The 20,003-nt window shown below is 36.6% G+C and overlaps 1 protein-coding gene across 7 annotated transcripts in view; it reads right to left on the bottom strand.

The window, feature by feature from the left end:
* CAMK2D (calcium/calmodulin dependent protein kinase II delta) overlaps positions 1 to 20,003 on the bottom strand; it is a 364,907-nt gene that overhangs the window by 222,218 nt on the left and 122,686 nt on the right. For all 7 annotated transcript variants that reach the window (XM_043969913.1, XM_043969907.1, XM_043969912.1 and 4 more), the window contains exon 3: positions 8,983 to 9,042. In XM_043969913.1, the coding sequence (XP_043825848.1) occupies positions 8,983 to 9,042 (60 nt within the window). The remainder of the gene's footprint in view (positions 1 to 8,982; positions 9,043 to 20,003) is intronic.

Genomic DNA, 20,003 nt, shown 5'->3' with positions numbered 1-20,003 from the left:
ATATTTTCTATTTATTCCCAATTGCCCTTTTGCAATAAATAATTTCTTATCCTGGAATCACACACACAGATATATATGCATGCATATGTATACAAAATATATGCATATATATGATTTTTTGAGGCCAAAATAAAAGAGGATGCTTTGTCAACACTGCCCTGCTCTAATCTGCAGCAAATGGTAGGCAATAAGAAATAACGTGTTTTCTCTGCCTCAAAGATCTTGCTAAGAGTTCCCTAACATTTGTAAAAGAGACTAATCAATGACATGAACAACGACTGAATTCTAGAGGGCAATTTTACATTCACAACCAAAAATAATCAAGACAAGAGATTTAATCAAAATGAAAAATAAAACAAAAGCCCTTTGCTACTTAAAGTGGTTAATTAAAATTTTCTGTCAGATAATATTGGCAAAAGCAATTTCGCAAAAAAAAAATATTATTTGCTCTTGTATAATTGCAAAATATTGCTACTTCTGGGTCTTATCCTAAACAACAAGAGGAAGAAAGATAAAATGGCATAATTTTCCCCTTCCAATATATGTGTAATATTTTTCTTCCCTAGAAAAACCTCCTTGAAAGTCACTAAAAGGCATCTGAATTGATCTTATTCAAGCTTCTCAGTGGAAATAAAGTGTTATTCACTGAACACTAATCAAGACTAATTTGACCCTCACTTTATTTTCCCTTTATTTGTAACCCTTTGTCTACAACAAATCCTCTACTTCAGAGGCAAAGAATCAAGATAAATCATTCCTGGAGAAGTGCTATAGAAAGGAAAGTTTTATAAATTATGCAGGATTAAAGCCCAGGTTTTAAATGGGAAAAGCTTAGGTATTTGTATAGTTCATCCTTCTGCCTATTCACAGGGCTTCATTGTACAACTTTAAGGTTAATTTAAAAAATTACCCTGCTACCATAAAAAGATAGATGTATGTGGTAAAATATCAATATTTAGGACATGTGAACACTTGATACGATAGAGACTCAGCTCAATGAGGTAAATCATAACTCCACCCCAAAACATAGCACCTACATACAGAACAAGTCAGATGACAGTTAACCCTATTATACACCTCACACTTGATTTATAAAGTTGTTAATTACATTGTATTACCATCAAAACCTTTAAATTGGAATTTTTTCTTGTGTGAGGAGACATTGATTGATTTGAACTGTAATCAACCTCAGACTCCATACGAAGTCTGACTAATATTTGGAAAGCAATATTTTAATCTTCTTTTCCAAAGTCTCCTTTCCCTGAACCTTGAGATCATTATTCAAGCCACTGAAAGGTACTTACATTCCATGAGTTCTGGTTCTGAATCTCTGACCTTGTCATTTAACTTCCCAGGACCTGATTTTCTTGATATCTAAAATGAGGGGGTTGGGGTGGGATTATATCATCTTTAAGAACTCTTTTCACTTTTACAATTGTAGACTTTTTAGATATAAACACAGAATACCTGAATAATTATGCAATAAAAAAATTCCTCCATCTAAATTTGTCAAAGCTTTATGAGACTTTAAGGTATTCTGCTAATAGACTGGGTGACCTTGAAAAGTCACTATATCTGAGCCTCAGCTCCTTATCTATAAAACAAAAGCTGTTGAATTAGGTGATTTCTAGTGGCTCTTTTAGCATCAATTGGCTATGATTTTCCGGATTTGACAAAAACTGAGCCAGGGAGAGTAGATGGCCCTAAGCAAGATACAGAGCCAGGATGCAGTGAGTTCTCCTAAGCCCCTACCCAGTTCTGCATTAACACTGATTCTTCATTATTTCATCTTCTACAGTATGAAGTGTACAGGGACAAAGGGAAAGGAAAGTAATCAGCTGGTCAATAAAAATCTGTAAAGCAATCAGAAGAAGCTTGTTATTATACCTAGTCCACTTATAAAACATTCTTACAAATAAATTCTTTTAGGTGAACCAAATGAGTGATGCACTCTGAACTGGGGATATACAATAGTCAGATCAAAATAGGTGAAAAATTCTTTCCCTTTTTCACTGCTCCCTTTCCTTTTCAGATTCCATGGCTTCAAATTATGTCAGTGCTTTGTCAACCTCCTAGTCATTTTTGATTTTTGGACTTCTTTAACAAACTTTAAAGAACAGCTCAACCAGTAAGGCTAAAGAACAAAGCCGAGATACAAATTACAAGTGCATCACTGTAGTCATAAAACAGAGTCGGCTCCAGCTAATCTCAAGGATTATTTTAATGTAATCTCAACAACAACTGAGTCACAGCATCTTAAATATACTCCAATGTTTCAAATATTTTTGTGCTGAACTTATATCTTAAGGACAAAAAACTAACAACAACTAATGATGTCGGAACTTTGACTTAAGTGAAAAAGAAAATATTCTTTGGAGAAAATATTTTGAGTCTGATCAAGGGCATAAGGAAATCTATCATATGGTAGGCAGGGTGAGACCAATGAGTTTAAGGGCATGCCTTATTTTCACAGAAGAACATGTCATTACCATGATATCCCTTATCCAGTTTGTGAAATGTTACCTATTTTAATAGAGGGAGCAATTAAAAAAAAGAAAGGGAGGAAAGAGGGCAAGTAAACGATGTTGTATGATTTATGTACTGACTCATCTATTTCAGAGATTTCAGCGCAGAATGATGCTTCCTCTGGGCCTCCTTATGTTAAGCTAGAAGTGTCTCTGTAGGAAGTATGGTTCCATTTGGGTGTTTGGAAACCATGTTAACTAGTCACAATAATCTCTGTGGAGCAGCTGTTCCATCCTCAAAAGTGCTATTAGCACTCACTATTGAGTACACTGGAGGAATGTAATCTCACACAATCAGTTTGATGGATCTATTGAAATAATCCTTTGAATGTGCCTCTTCTTGCTAGTTTAGGACAATTACTGTTTTCATCTTAATCATCTTTCTTTGCTTGAGTAAATACAACATTGTCATATTACACAGCTTGGTGATAGCATAGTAATGCAGATGAAATGGAAATCAATTCTTCCTTTCATTTCTGAAATTATTAGAGGAAATAAATCTGATTTTGCTACTATTAAAACCACATACAGAAGTGTGTATAAATACATACACACATATATTTCCATCCATCCATCCATATCTATTATCCATATGCACACATGCTCATATATATACATATACACACACATATATATAGCCATCTATCTGTTTATATACATATTTAACATATATATATAGATGACTTTGCCTCCATTAGAAAATATATAAATACATAATTAATTCATAATCCACACCTAATTCCAGATCACTACCATAGAAGACAAACCAAAATGACATATTCTTGTAATAAGGCACCTCTAACCTGAAATTTACAAAAGTTGAAAGAAATTTAGATCTAGAGGGACCCAACTCCCTTTAACAGATAAGGAAACTGAGATCAAGAGAAGTTTAGTGATTTATCTAAAGTTATATAAAAACCAGAGGGAGAATGGAGGTACCATAAATTGCCAGTCCCTAAATTTTTCTAGGGTCCATGATGTTTATCAGGGTCCTCACAATTGAGTTGTCTGCTGTTTCAGAAAAAATTGCTAACAAATTAATGCTCTCTCACGGAACAAATTTATGGAAAAAAATTTTCGTCTCTAGATAATCTCCAGTTAAATGTCATTTTTTCCTCATAGAATCTTAGTTGGGAAATTGTCACTTGGAATGTTTTCCACAGTGTCATTCCTATTTCTGTTTTTTGTTTTTTTTTTGAGGCAATTGGGGTTAAGTGACTTGCCCAGGGTCACACAGCTAGTATTAAGTGTCTGAGGCCAGATTTGAACTCAGGTCCTCCTGACTCCAGGGCCATTGCTCTATCCACTGCACCACCTAGCTGCCCCTTTTATTTCTGGGTTTTTTGTTTTGTTTAATTTTTATTTAAAAAAAAATTTTATGGGGCAATGAGGGTTAAGTGACTTGCCCAAGGTCACACAGCTAGTAAGTGTCAAGTATCTGAGGTTGGATTTGAATTCAGGTCCTCCTGAATCCAGGGCCAGTGCTTTATCCACTGCGCCACCTATCTGCCCCTCATTTCTATTTAAAAACAAACAAACAACAAAAAACAAAAAACTTTTCGTTCTTTAAGTCCTGTAAATTAGGAAAAATAATTAAGAAAAGAGATACAGATGTATAAAGAAAAGGGCTCTTTACATACATATCTATCATTTGTAAATGATGACAACTCAGTTGTTAGTATGACCATTCTTATATTTTAGAAATTCACTTTTAAACTCACTTATGAGGCATAAAATAATCAATTTTATTCTTAAGTGAGTTTAAATGAGCTACTTGATTTTAAAATGTTAATATATGGTTCCATGTTTCCTTTTTATAGATTAAGAAAGGTGTATTAGGACTAATGGATGTGATTGAAATGGGAATTCCCATGAAACATGCCACATTATCTTCAGCAATAAAATGATCTATCTTTATAATACAATTCATTTTCTAGAAAACATAGATGGTCTTCAAAAAATAACTTATATATAAATGTATTTATGCAAATTATTCTCTTATTCTGACAGACTCATTTTATATTAGTAATATATAAGAAGATGACTTTTTATAATATTAAAATAATAATTTTGTTCTTATGGCACCCTAGAAATGAAGAGAGCCTAATTAAGAAATCCTAGGTGAGGCTGACCATATTGACCCATCATTCAATCCAAATTTTCAACTTAAAAAATTTCTTTCTTTGGTGATTTCAAAGTATTCTTTAAAAATGAATGAATGAATGAATAAATGAATGAATAGATGCCTAAGTAAATAAATATATTACATGGAATGTTGTTAGTATTATTTGATAATGACCACTTCAGATAATTTCATTAATTAAAAAAAAAAAGCCTTTGGATTTCAAGTCTAGAGATTTTCTACTCTATTGGTGATTATTTTTAATCGCAAAATAGAAATCAGTCAATCAGTAAACTGTTATTAACCACTTACTATGTGCCAGGCCCTGGGTGAATGACTGGGGATATTAAGATAAAATGAAATAGTCCTTGCATTCAAGAACCTTACAATTTATCTTACCCATATAAATAAACACAGAGTATAGGGAACATAAATACAAAGTAATTTCAAGAGAACGCTCACTCCCAGGAGGGCTGAGCAGGAAAGATCTCATGGAGGAGGTGTCACTTGAACTGAATTTTGAGGAGAGCTTGGTATTCTCAGGGAAGCAGATGTGAGAAGAAGTGAGTTCTGGGCATGAAGATAATACATGGAACATTGTATATTAGTAACAGCAAAAAGGTCAGTTGCCTGGGCCACAGAATAAAAGAAGGGGAGTAATTTGACTGGAACTAGACTGTGGAGGGCATTAAATGTCAATCAGAAGACCAATAAGGATCCCAGAACTTTTTTTTTTTGGGCGGGGGGTGAAGCAATTGGGGTTAAGTGACTTGCCCAGGGTCACACAGCTAGTAAGTGTTAAGTGTCTGAGGCCGGATTTGAACTCAGGTCCTCCTGAATCCAGGGCCAGTGCTCTATCCACTGCGCCACCTAGCTGCCCCGATCCCAGAACTTTTTGATCAGAGAAGTACAGATGTGTACTTTAAAAATATCCTTTTGTCAACTGTGTGTGAAGGTTGAATTTGAGAGGGGAGAGCCTAGGGATGGGAAGATGACTTAGGAGGCTATTATAATGGTCCTTGATACTTAACTCATTTCCTTATTTTAAAAACAACACTGGAAACTAAAATTCATATCATTACATTGGTCTAAAATGCTATACAAAGTACCAAGATTTATAAAAGGGGCAAGGTAATACTTATCTAACTCTAGTTCCAGGAAGACTAGGACTATAACTGTGAACATTCTGTTCTTTGGAATAATGAGGAAAAGAAACTTACCTAAAAGATTCATCTGCATAATATTCATACCTTTTTATATTTCATTAGTACCATATTGTCAACCCTCAAAGATTTGACAATTTTATATTGACAATTTTCCAAATAATAGATGACAATAATACCTTGCCATTATATAGAGCTTTACACTTTTAGAACCACTTTCACATTGAAAATCTTATTTTATCTTTACAATGATCTTCTGAGATTGGTATATATAGAAAAGCTAAGGACTGCCCCAAAGACACCTAGATAACTAACTTGTGTTCAATATTGTAAACTAAATGAAAGAAGTATAAGAAAAAAAATGATGCTAACAAAACAGCAACAAAACTCAAGGCAAACAAATTCATTTTCACTCCAGAATAGCTTTCCATTTCGGCAGGAACTAGCCTCTGAGAAATGGCAAAGGATCTCTTTTTGCCAATAAAAACTTTATAATTATGTAAAACTAAGTTTAGCTGCTTCCTGTCCCCTTTGTGTCAGCCATGAAGAAAGGGAGATATTTTAAAATAAAAATTGAATCTTTCTTGATTTTAAGAGACCTTAATTATGCCAGTTATTTGTGGCTTCAACAGAAAGACTTGGGTAACTGGAGGAAGCACATGAGTTTAAGAGTGATAATTAGTGCTACATTTTCCAAGATAATCCTAGGAATTGGGTATAATTGGGTATAATGCTTTCAGAAATACTGCCTTCACCTAAAAATGAATGAATGAATGAATGAATGAATGAATGAATGAATCCTGACATCAAATTCTCTAAATGTTACATGACAAAGGAATTCTGTAGTTATACAACAGCAGTATATTCCAAATCCTTCACTGATTATTATCTATAAAAAGAAGGTAAATGTCCTTATGCAACTCATTCTGAATCATCTTTTATTAAACTTGTAGACTCATGAAATAAGGTCGGAGTGAAGTTGCCATATGTAAACTTGGCCTTATCTGAATGACATTTGTTTATTCTTTACACTTTAAACATATCTATACCCAGACCCTCCATCGGTTTGTTGCATTTTCAGACAGCAACACAACAGGAAGGAACCAGGAAGGAACAGCATGTTAACATAGCTGCTGCATTTTTTTTTTCTGAATATCAATAGCTCTTTCCTCTCCTGTACTGTTAGGCTCACAGACACCAGGGTGCATCTTTCTTCCATGTCTATGAATAGCTGCTCTTGGGCAAACTCCCAACAGCATCTGAGATTTATATTCACCTCTTAGGCAGCTACTTCCTATAGCATTCTCAATGGATGGTTTGTTTTGATAACAGTATGAAAAATACAGCTTTTCTCTAGTGAGCTAGAAACCTCTTCACCTGCTGGAGAGAATCTTAATATTCTCCTTCTCCATCTCCTCTTCCTTCAAAGCCATGACAGCTCTGTCTACCTCTGTTCTCACTAAGGTTCTACTCACATAAACAACTACTCCTTTCTAACTAATCAGCATTTCCCATTCAAATGCCACCCACACCATAATCTTTCTCCTGTTCCCACCAGATGTGAGTACTTTCCCCCAGTTACATCTTACTTCTATTACATGGAAAGATTTTGATAGAATGGAGGTCTCCTAACGGCAGGATTTCTTTCATTACAGTCATTATATCCCCCATACCTGGCGAAGTTCTTGGCACATCTAAGTATTTAAGAGATGCTTGGAACTGTGTGGTTCAGAGACTCTTCTTGCTACAATAATATGAATCACAGGATATTAAAACTCAAATGGATCTCAGAGATCATCTAGTTCAATTTCTTCACTCTACAAAGGAATGTTAAGTGATTTGCCTAATGTCACAAAGCTAATTATTAGCATATTCAAAATGAGAAAACAAGTCTGATTCTCAATCTAATGGTCTTTACTACTAATTTACAGCTCCTAATTTACAAATAGCATGTGTTCAAGAAGTTCATTTGTTGTCAGTTGTTTCTAATTTGGATTACAATTTCCCAAAGGGACAATGCTATCATGGTTGTTAGATTCCCAGGCCAGCCCACAAAATGATTTATCAATAAATGTAATTCCATAAAAGTCTTACTCGTGTGACTGATTTGTAGTGTGGAGATGGGCCTGGACTTCCAGAGATTATGCCAAACCTTTGTAGTTCCTACCTCCCATGAGGATGGTATGCACAGGCACAGCAACAGATTGTATGCTTGTCTTCTGAGTACAGCCTAGCAGAGGACTCATTATAAGAAAGCTAGTGATTGGCTAATAAGTATTTCTCTAAACTCACACAAATCCTCTCGGAAGGTCTGGAGTGTCTGTAATCTACATCTATGGAAGGAGTATCAAAGACTGTCACTACAGAAGAATGTATTGGTAATTCTAACTGAGGATTCTAGGAATCTATCTTTCACTATTTCAGTGAAAAGGGGGAATCCTATGACCAGATTTGGGACTGGGGGAGAAGCATCAAGTGGGCATAGATGGTTCTGGGTGCAACCAATGGAGGAGACAATGAATGGAGACATTCATCTCCAAACTGGACATTCTATGAGTCTAAGAGGAAAGTGGAGGAGAGAGAATTCCTAATCTATGCCAGCTCCAGTGTGATCCATCTGGGACAGCTGGTGCAAGGTACTAATCTCACAGAAGAGATATGAGCCTGATGAACATTAGTCAAAAAGGACTTTTACATTAATTCTCAGATCTACCTCTAATCCATCTCTCCTGCTGATTTATCTCAACCTATACATGAAGGATGATCAACTCTTTAAAGACATAATTCACCAATATATTAACAAAAGTCCACAATATATTTTACACAAAATATTAAGGTTTTTGTTTTTAAGCCAGACATGATTTTTTGGTATAGAGAACTTTGCTATTGTTCAGTCATTTCAATTGTGTCTGACTCTTTATGAACCCATTTGTAGTTTTTGTGGCAAAGACACTGGAGTGGTTTGTCATTTCCTTTTTCAGCTCATGTGACAGATGAGGAAACCTGAGTTCAAATCCGACCTCAGACATTTGACACTTATTAGCTGTGTGAACCTGGGCAAGTCACTAAATCCTCATTGCCCCACAACACACACACACACACACACACACACACACACACACACACAAAGAAAAGAAAAGGGAAAACTTGATAAGTAAAAGCATTTTCTCACCAATATTAGGGTGCTTCAAAAGACGACAGATTCTAGCTTCCCTTTCCAGTTTCTGGTGATCTGCAAAAGAACAGAGAAGATTCACAACTTTTAGCAAGTAAATAAAATTGAATACATCACACAGAAAATGGAGCATACGGAAAAATCAAAAGTACATGTCATAATGCCTTTCAAGTTTATTTATCCTTTCATTTCTCCAAAAGCACGATTACTGTAATTTGGTATGAAGGCAGTACACTATACAATCTTATTTCTAAAATATATCCTTTCTCCTTCTCATCTATTCATTCTCTTTGTATTCCACTACTTTCACACAATAGTAGAAAGAAATTCAGCTGAAATTAAGACTCCCCTGCAAGAAGCCCAGCAAGGAAAAGTATTTACTGTGTCATCTATAATTATCTGATGACAAACCTTGACAGTAGAGGAGGAAAAATAGAGAGCAGAGAAACAACATCGTTCTTTCTTACCCTGGTCCTAAGACAATGATTAACTGTCATCAGTGTCTAAAAGACCAAACACTTAGGTCACCACATACTTCCTGTAGGCCTTTTCCAAGGGCTTGCCATGCCCAAACATTGCAGTCATACCAGAAGAAAGCCTGTGCCTATCACACAATGTTATGTTCTAACCCCGAGGGGAAAACTTGGAACTTAGCTACATGATACTTATTAGAAATGACCTCTCAGTTAGAGACCGATGGGATGAGACATGACTGTTCTTGTACAAGAGAAAAACAGGGCTTCAGTTCAAGCACAGAAGTATTTCTTTTTAAGGCTAACTGCTTTTAGACTGTGCATATTATTTAAGTACACAAATAAATTAGGGTTAATAGCATAATAGAATGCTGGACATGGGGTCAAGAAAATGAGTTCAAATTCTGCCGGGACAATTTATACCTATGTGATCTAGGGTAGGTCACTTAATTTCTCTCAGTTTCCCCATCTGTAAAGTATGGGAAATAATAGCATTTACTTCACATGGTTTTTTCAAGAACCAAATGAGACCAAATATGTGAAGCTTGGGGGCAGCTAGGCGGCACAGTGGATAAAGCACCAGCCCTGGATTCAGGAGTACCTGAGTTCAAATCTGCCCTCAGACACTTGACACTTACTAGCTGTGTGACCCTGGGCAAGTCACTTAACCCCCATAGCCCCGCAAAAAAAAAAAGAAAGAAAAGAAAAGAAAAGAAAATATATGAAGCCTTCTGAAAACCTAAAAACATTATAGAAAGTGCTACCTATTATTATTGTTATCACACATATATGAATATATAATATATAAAGTACTTACTATGTACAGAAGATAGTACTACATATAAGAGATAGGAAAGGTGGAAAACATGAGATATAAAGGATCCAGGGAGACTTTTTTTGGAAAGCACTTGGAACAGTGGCTGACACATAGCAGGTGCTCTATAAATACTTATAATAATTTATAAAATGATTCCTGCCTGCAAGGAATTACAGGATTACAACATAACTGAGGAGATAAACCACAAAGCAGTAAATGATGAGTGCCAAACATGGCACAGTAGAAAGAGAAGTGGCTTTGGAGGTGGAGGATGACTTGGGTTCAAATCTCACACTACTTGGGCACATCATTTAACTTCCTGGGCCTCAGTTTCCTCCTCTGTAAAATGGGAGGTTTGGATGAGATGAACTCTAAGGTCCTTATCAATTTTAGATGTACATTTGGACAACATGTATTAATGGTAAAGGAGTCCAAAGAAGAAAGTAGTCACACAATGGTGAAAAAGATTCAAAGATTAGGTGAGACAAGCTGATTTTTGAAGGAAAAGCCAGATTTAGAGAAGAGTAAAAGAAGGGGAGAAATCTTCATGCAGGAGGAAATAGCATAAGGAAATGGAGAGAACAGAGTTTTGCTACTGCTTATTGATTGATGTATGGGGTAAAGCAAGAGTATAAAGCCACATCACAAGGGAGAGGTAGGAAGGGTCTAGACCATGGACAACTTTGATGCCAAACTAATGATTTGGGATTTTTAAAAGTAATAACAAGAGGCCATTGAAAGTTTGGGAGAAAGAAGTTGACAAGTACAAAGTAATGTTTTGAGTAGTATAACATAGAGTGGTGCATGTGTTTTTTAGAGGAATAAAAGACTGGAGGTGATAGGAAATAAGAAAGAAAATGTTATGAAGGCAGACTCAGTGGTACCTGTTGAAGGAAAGAGAAACATTGGGAGTGGTATGAAATCAAGGTTGTTGTTAAGGTTTCTAATTCAGGCGAATGGGAGACGGTGCGTTGGTAAAAGCAAGTCTGGAAGGAGAACTAGAACTAGTCATTTCAGGCTGTTATGTGTGTTGACACTGAGGTAAAAGAAAGATAAATAAAAAGAAATAACCTAAGAAATCCTAGATACATTGAGTAATATGGGCATTAAAGCTCAGAAAAGGGGTTCAGGGCTGGAAATGTACACATATTGAAGAAGGCATTTTAAAGTCAATTGTAAGTTCTTTGAGGCTAGGTAACATTTTCATTTTGTCTGAACCTAAAGAAAATATGTTTTTCTTAACTTTTAATCATTTCTTCCAAAAACTGGGAAAGAACGAAAGATTATTCATTCACAGGTCCTGGCAATACCCCCAAACCAAATGAAGTTATTGAAATACTCATGTTCTTATTCTATAACATTTTTCTCTTAACTCTTCTAACATCTCTATTATATATTGCATAATATATAACCAGACATTAATGATTATATAGTGATAGAAGATTAATACCCACAAGCATCCCTGGATGTGGAGCCCCCATCCAACCAGGAACAAACCTGTCCCCAGGATGGGACAGACAGGATAAAAGAAGTGGGAAGAGCTTTGTCTTTATTGTTTGCCTTTTTTTATATGTATCCCTAGAGTCTAACACAATGCCTGGCACATAGTAGGTCTGTAATAAATGCTCACTTACTTCACTTGACTTAATAATGGGGGGGGGGATCAGCAAAAGATATGTTAAAAACATGGTCCCAAGAAACCCTGAGCTACCAGGCATCTCCAGGAAAAAGAACAGGCTTTAAGTAAGAAGTATGATAAAGATGAGCTACCTGAGACAAGAATTCACCTTTTGACCTAGGAAGTTCAGACACTGAGGGAACTGATCTTGAATGGTTCCTATTCTCATTCCTGCCTTAGAGAATTATCAATTTTACAAGTGTGAGTTGTTCTTCCTGGCAAAGGAAAAGGCAAAAAGACGTGAGCAACATATCTATCTGAGGTCCAGCGTATTACAGAAAGCTGAAGAGTTCTTAGAGGACTGCAGAAATAAAGTAAAAAAAAAATAGAAAGAGATTCTGAGGAGGAAGAGAGAAAAACCGATGTCAAGAGGTTAACAAGTGGAAATCTACAAAGCAGAGGGTGATGTGGGAGTATGAGGAATATATTTTAAAAATCAACCTTTGTAATGGAGAAAATGAAGCCCAATTTTTGCTCATTTCCTGTACTAAGGATTTCACCTGTGCAGGGATCTGCCAATGAAGAAACTCCTCGTACCAATGCAGAGAGGCAGGCACCTGCTCTGCACCCTATAATCTGAGAGAGGCACTTAGAGGTAAAATGACTTGTGCCAGAGCCATTGTCCATCATTGCCACTGCCTTCCAGTATCTCAAACCTAACAAAACAGCTTTCTGTTTGTTCTTTCTTTCTCTCTCTCTCTTTTTTTTTTTTTTGTGTGTGTGTGTGAGGCAATTTGGGTTAAGTGACTTGCCCATGGTCACACAGCTAGTAAGTGTCAAGTGTTTGACACCAGATTTGAACTCAGGTCCTCCTGAATCCAGGGCTAATCCTGTTGTGAGAAATGATTATTTATCTCTGGTATTAATAACTAATTATTGAATTAGGACCAATGTTTTTCTACTTTTCTCCTTCCTCACCCAGAAATCAACCTGTGCAAGAAATCTTTCTTAAATACTTACCAAGCCAGGATGGCTGAGACATAATCAAATACCGTAAAAGAGATTCTAAGTGTAGGCTAATGGATAGGCTCCTCCTCATTGTGTTTACCCAGACAGGTTTGGGAAAATGTGGATTCTCCCTTTTGTCAGTTAGGTGATATAGAAATTGATAAGTCTCTTTGACCAAGATGACCTTAAAGACCCTCATTTTAATATAGCCCACCTCATTATATTCATTCTCTCTTATTACTTGTTGACCAATCAGATTTTCACACTCAGGTGTGCCCCTTTTTCAAAAGACTATAAATATCAAAGGTTCAACAGGTTCCTACTCTTTAGCTACTGAGGGGACCCAGTTTTTGTTGACTGCTTTCTAGACATAGTCAATAAAACTAATTTTAATTTACCCAGAAACAGTCTCTTGGAACTTTTTTTTTTTCAATGACACACTGTCAATTAACAAATGAGGAAACTGAAGCCTAGAAAAATTAAATGACTTGCCCAAAGTTACACTACTCCTAAAGTAGCAGAGCTGAGATTTGAATTCCAATCAATGAACATGGTCTACAAGGGGACAGTGAAACAAACATTAGAAGACTTAAAAGGCCACTGAGACCTGGATTCTAGTTTAAAAGGCTAGAGATTACAGGGTCTAATCAGACATCATGGAGCAATTTGTAGGGCTGATACTGATTCTTTTGAACTTCACAGAGGGTGAAGTGTTGGCTCTTAAGAAGGGTTGTGCCTTACAGTCAGGCCATACTGAGGATAAGAGAGAAGTCCTATGGGCACCTTCCAAAGACTTGCCCTTCAAACCTCCATTCGCCTTTGTAGGAAACAGCAATGGGTCCTACTTAGGTGAGGATACTCATCACCCTTGGCTCCCTAACATTTGTTCAAGCCTTAGCAGCCAGCTCTTTTCAGATAAGATTTTCTAAAAAGAGACCATTGATTAACATAATGAGAGAACTACACCCCCACACATTTGTTTTTATAGCAGGAGCACAATATACTGCCTTTTCACTGATCCACAGGCTCCTTCCACTTTTTCCTTCAATTATAATCACTTAACTTATTGACCTCTTATGAATCAGAAGGCATTTTGCATTCGCCCACTGGGATATATTCTGACATCCCAAATGAAATGCTGTAATTTAAATGCTCATTAGAACTAAAAGTTTTTAACTGCACTTTTTAAAGGGAGTAGGTAGGCAAAGATTGGTGATTAAGTACATAACATTATCAGAAACACGTCATTCATTCATTCAACAAACATTTTATTAAGTATCAACTGTGTGGGTAGTTAATTGAGGGAAAGACAAAGTTGAGATTAGACACTGTCCTTACCCTCCTGGAGTATTGTGTTAAACAGACGAATAAGGTTTATGTTAAAACCTCTTATTCTTTTGTGTGTAGATATGTATATGTGTAGATAGGTAGGTATATATGTGTATGTATGTACATGTGTTTATATATATATATACAGACATATACACATATATACATATATATATGCACCTTGATATTACCCAACACATTCGAATAATTAAAGTGACAAAAGGGCAGTACAGAAAAAAAAAATAAGAAGAATCTCTAAGAGAGATTATGCCTGCCCTAGGATACAGAGATGAAAAACAAGTGCAGTCCATTCCTTCACATAGCTTCAGACCAGGGAAAGAACAACATGTATGTACCCAAATAAGTATGACATGTTGACAGTGGTATATGGACAAGTCAATAGACAATAAACATTTAGTAAGCACCTACTATGTTCCAGGCACTGTGCTAAGTGTTAGGGATACAGATACAAAAAACTATACAGTTCCTGCCCTCAATGAGTTTGCAATTTAATGGGGAAAGACAACAAACGAAAAAGAAACTGAAAATTCTGGGGGTCTGAAGTGTATCAAGGAAGTTACCTAGTATTGGGACATAGTAGAGAAATTAGAGATGTTTGAGGGGGGACATTCAAATGAGAAGAAAAGTTCTGAGCTCAGGTCGCTCTTTAAATAGAGATTTGGAAATTTATGGCTCTACATTCCAATCAGAGGGGCAGAGGGTAGTGATGAGGTGAGATGAGCAACACAAAACATTTTATAAAATTTTGAGGAAGGAAAGATGACTTTCTGGTGGGCTGATCAGCAAAATCTTTTAAAACAAAACTGTATATAGGTAGGGAAGACTTTATGACCAAATAAGAGATAGAGAGGATCATAGGAAGTTAAATGGATAATGTTGATTACATTAATTTTAGATTTTTATTATTGGGGAAAGGGGATAGCAATTTTAGGAGAAGGGTAGTGCAGGTCTGGAACAATAGATATGGGTACTGTAATATGATGTGAATAATAATACCTGCAATTCATTTCTGAAGATGAAGCTAAGGTTAAATATATCGAATCTGTAATGGACCCAGGAAGCAAGAGATAAAGGGATACACAGTGCATGAACTATAGGAAACAAGCAAAAAAAAAAAGGACCAAAGAGCCTAGCAACTGAGAGCTGAGAGCAAAGGGCTCTGTCTTCTTGGAATGGCTAACTACGAGGTCCAGAGCAATAGTGATGGAGCATGGAGGGAGGCCAGGATGAAGGCAAAGATCAGGTGGAGGAGGCATGATCTGGGAGAAGGATGTCAGAGTTCTAGGTCTTGAATGGGAAGGAGCTTTAGAGATGGCAAGGTGTGAATAGTTGAGATGGAGTAGACATGTTTACTGTGAGTTCCAACTTAACTCTTCCAGGTCTCATTTTCCTCATCCACTTGTTCAAGTCTAAAGAGCCTTCCTAAATCTTGTTGTCACCTTACTTATTAACTCTCTGGTGAGGAAATGGGAACTTTGAATTGGAAAGCTACATTACCATAAGTCAGTGTGCATTCAACTGTAAGGCTTAAGTAAATCCATACTTAACTCTTACACAAAATAACATCACAGAAAAACTGCCACAATGCATAAGCATTGAAACCCTGCTGCACATTAATCGACACCTCATTTATTTAGTGTGATTAGGAAATACTGTTGTTCCTCATGAGTGAATTTTATGACTAAGTGAAACAAAATCTATGTTGTCGGTGTTGTTGTTAGTAACCACTTTTTGCCGGGGGTGGGGGAGGAAGGGGTGTGTGTGTGAGGCAATTGGGGTTAAGTGACTTGCCCAGGGTCACACAGCTAGTAATTGTTAAGTATCTGAGGCTGGATTTGAACTCAGGTCCTCCTGAATCCAGGGCTGATGCTCTATCCACTGTGCCACCTAGCTGCCCCAGTAACCACTTTTAATGGGAATATTTCTAAAGTGTTTTCTACAACTCCATGTCACACTCTAGTGAACATTAACTTTTTACTGATCAGTCAGAGTCATTACCTGACTTTTAATTATTATATTGCACCATTAGCTGGGATGCAACCTTAGGAAAAAATCATGTCACTTCACCTAGCCTCAATTTCTTCTTCCATAAAATGAGGGACTGGGACTGCGAGGTCTCTATGGTTTCTTCTGGCACTTTGAACAATGTTTCTGGTAACTGTGATACCTTTAAAGGCTATAAAGTTGTGTAGGGCTATTTGATCCTTCTACTAAATGGCTTCAGAAGGCCAGTTTTGCTGTTCATTTATCTGTCCTTAGTTCTGGTTAGGAGTCTATAGGCTTTCTGTCTACTCTGTCATTGTCAACTAATGGTCTTGGTCACTGTCGATGTCTGCAGCCCTGTGACAAACCCTAATTTATGACTTCTTAGAAGGATATGTACACTGAGAAACAGGATATGAGGGTGAAGAATAAGAGTAAAGAGCCTCCCAGTGAAAATCTCCTGTGATTATAGAGGATGTATTTCAGTTCCTGGACTTTGTTGGCTCTATTCTAGCTACTCTGAAGCCCCATGCCTCTTTTTTTTTTTTTTTACGGGGCAATGGGGGTTAAGTGACTTGCCTAGGGTCACACAGCTAGTATGTGTCAAGTGTCTGAGGCCGGATTTGAACTCAGGTACTCCGGAATCCAGGGCCGGTGCTTTATCCACTGTGCCACCTAGCCACCACCCCCCCACCCTTTCCTCTTTAAAAAATTTAAAAAAAAAATTTGTGGGGCAATGGGGGTTAAATGACTTGTCCAGGGTCACACAGCTAGGAAGTGTCTGAGGCCAGATTTGAACTCAGGTCTTCTTGCATACAGGGCCAGTGCTTTATCCACTGCGCCACCTAGCTGCCCCAGTCCCTTTCCTCTTGTTTTAGGTCCTCAGCTTTATTTGAGACAGTGAGATTTATGATTGCAACTTCTGAATAGCTAAGGTGAACATAGAGTTGGACAATCTAAAACAAGATGAATTTATGACAGTACAGAGGAAAAAGTTCTCTAGCGTAACTTTTGGTATTATGAAATGTAAACACAACCCAAAAGACACAGTGTGGGGTAGTGGACAGAGAGATAGCCTCGAAACCAGGAGGGTTGGGGCCCAGAACCTGCCTATCAGACACACTGACCATGAGGCCCTATGTAAATTAGTGCTCTGCACAGTTCTCTAATACTGTAAGTAGTCGGCATAAAATCCAATAGAGACAACAGTATACTATTAGTTATCAGGATGTATTTCATTAAAACATATTTTGATAAGTCACAGAACAAATCTGATAATTCTCTCACATATATGCATAGATTTATGTATATGTTCATATACAGGGCTTACTTATAAACACTTAACAATTGTCTCTCCCCTGACAAAAAAAATGTACATAGAACACACAAGTTGATTAATCTGCATTATTAACATTTTCTCTTATCACTTTCTTAAGTCTGTACAACAAACAAAACAATAAATCAAGCCTTGATTTTGTAGTGTTTGATGTTTTCTGAGATTTAAATGCTCACCCTGAAAATGTGGTTTAGGAGGTAAGGAAGAGCTGGCTCTAGCATATATACATATACACACAATGCGTGTGTGTGTGTGCGTATGTATGTATGTGTCTGTCTATCTATCCATCCATCCATCCATCCATCTGTCCATCCTTCTATCCATCCGTCCATCAATCCATTCATCTATCCATCTCTCTGTCTATCTATCTATCTATCTATCTATCTATCTATCTATCTATCTATCTATCTATCTATCTATCTACCTACCTATCTATCCATCTAATACAAGTTTCTAGACAAGCCTGAAGCTTGTCTCCTTATTGGTGGAGAAGATGATAATGTAATGCTGATAATTGCACAATGGAAGGGGTTGATTTCATAAATCTCTAGAGAAAAGAGACTTTATTTTTCTTCTTTTAGACATACATGGTGCCATATTAGCTTGGGGACTGACTCCAGATATATGGAGATAGGCAGACTTTGGGAACAACAGATATGTAGGGAAAGTCAGTTCCTCAACATGCCCCCAATGTCCAGCCTATTTTCCTAGACACTTTTGGGAATTGGGGCAGCTTTCTCTTGATTTGAGGTGAGATATCTCACTCCCAGTGGAAAACCTCATTCACTCTGTATAGTGTCTAACCTGTATAGTGTCTCCAAATTCTGGTTTTTATTTGCTTAGATAAATAGGTTTACTTGTTCGATATTTGTGCCAATCTATTGTATATTAGCATTTGGTGAGGAGTCAAACTGGGATTAGTAGCCTAAGGGCTACCAATGCCTTTCTGGGACTTCAGAACTTCACTTGGCCCCAGGACTTTTTCTTCTCCATACTCTTTTAGGGGTATGTTGGACCCCAGCTCAAAGGATTAAAAAAACAGCCCATTGTGAAATTTTCTGTGTGACCATTTGTACTTCAGAAATCATCAGTGTCTAAAAATCAGAACTTGATTTACTATTCTAGACTTAAGAAAGTGTTACTTATGCAGATTAAATTGAACAGTGTGTGTATGTGTATATATATATGTGTATGTGAATATGTATATATGTATATATGCATATACACATATTAAATTTAATATATTACAATATGTATTAATTATTTTCCCTCACTGCTGTGATATTAGCATAATTTTCTCCTGTTGAATAGCAGAAGGTGGTATAAAATGGTCTCTAAAGAACATTCCAGCTTTTTCAGGTTACAATTCAATAAGGTTTGATTCCATTTACCTGAAAATTTGGAAAATCTTTTGGGAGAGTGATCAGACAGTACAAAGAAAAGATAAAACAACTGTAGGATCATAGATTCATGGTTAAAAGAGGCCTTACCAGTCATCCAATCCAACTCCATCGTTTTACAAATGAGGAAATTGAGGCCCAGGGATGTTGAATGACTTGCTCACAAACACACAGAGCAGGGTGTTGAACCTGATGCTCTTGAGTCCAAAGCCTACAAGCTTTGTACCACAGCATCCTTTGACCACATCATATTTGACCTACTGTTGTGAATATGCCCTAAAAGTGTTATAAAAAATAAAAACCTCTCTATTCAGTGATTTTCATAACAACATTATGTGTACTTAAAAAACAAAGTAGGGGGCAGCTAGGGGGCGCAGTGGATAAAGCACCATCCCTGGATTCAGGAGGACCTGAGTTCAAATCTGGTCTTAGACACTTGACACTTACTAGCTGTGTTACCCTGGACAAGTCACTTAACCCTCATTGCCTCACAAACAAACAAAAACCAAAACAAAACAACAAAAAAAAAAAATAAAGAAACTAGAAACAAAGTGAATGCCCAATAATAGGAGAATGGCTAAATAAACAGCCATGAATTATTGCAATAAAAATATTAAAAGGAAGACTAACAAATATAAGGAATATAGACAAATCTGAAAAACCTTTATGAAATAACACAAAAGAATCATTTGTCTAATTTATATCAGAACAGGGAGTTCCTACATTGAGAGTTCCCAATACTTTAAAAACACAATATTTTTCAATATGCTTTATGTTCTGACATTTTGAGACTTCTTGACACTTAAGTACTTCCCCACCTCTTAATCACAGGAACTTGGTTTTACTAAATACAGATATTGTATTATTTTTTTTTCTAAATCAACACTGTTTACTTTCACAGTTTGGTACATAATCATTTAAGGAGGCAAGGAGATGGGAATAGGATAAAGGAATTAAGTTCAAGACCATAAATTTGCTGATGTGGCATTTTGGGGGGCAATTTTAATATTGAATCATGGGGTTTGGAGATAAA

The sequence above is a fragment of the Dromiciops gliroides genome, chromosome 6, assembly GCF_019393635.1.
Source record: "Dromiciops gliroides isolate mDroGli1 chromosome 6, mDroGli1.pri, whole genome shotgun sequence".
Taxonomy (NCBI): Eukaryota; Metazoa; Chordata; class Mammalia; order Microbiotheria; family Microbiotheriidae; genus Dromiciops; species Dromiciops gliroides.
The sequence above is the reverse complement of the archived record's forward strand: the minus strand, read 5'-3'. Positions and strand labels throughout refer to the sequence as shown.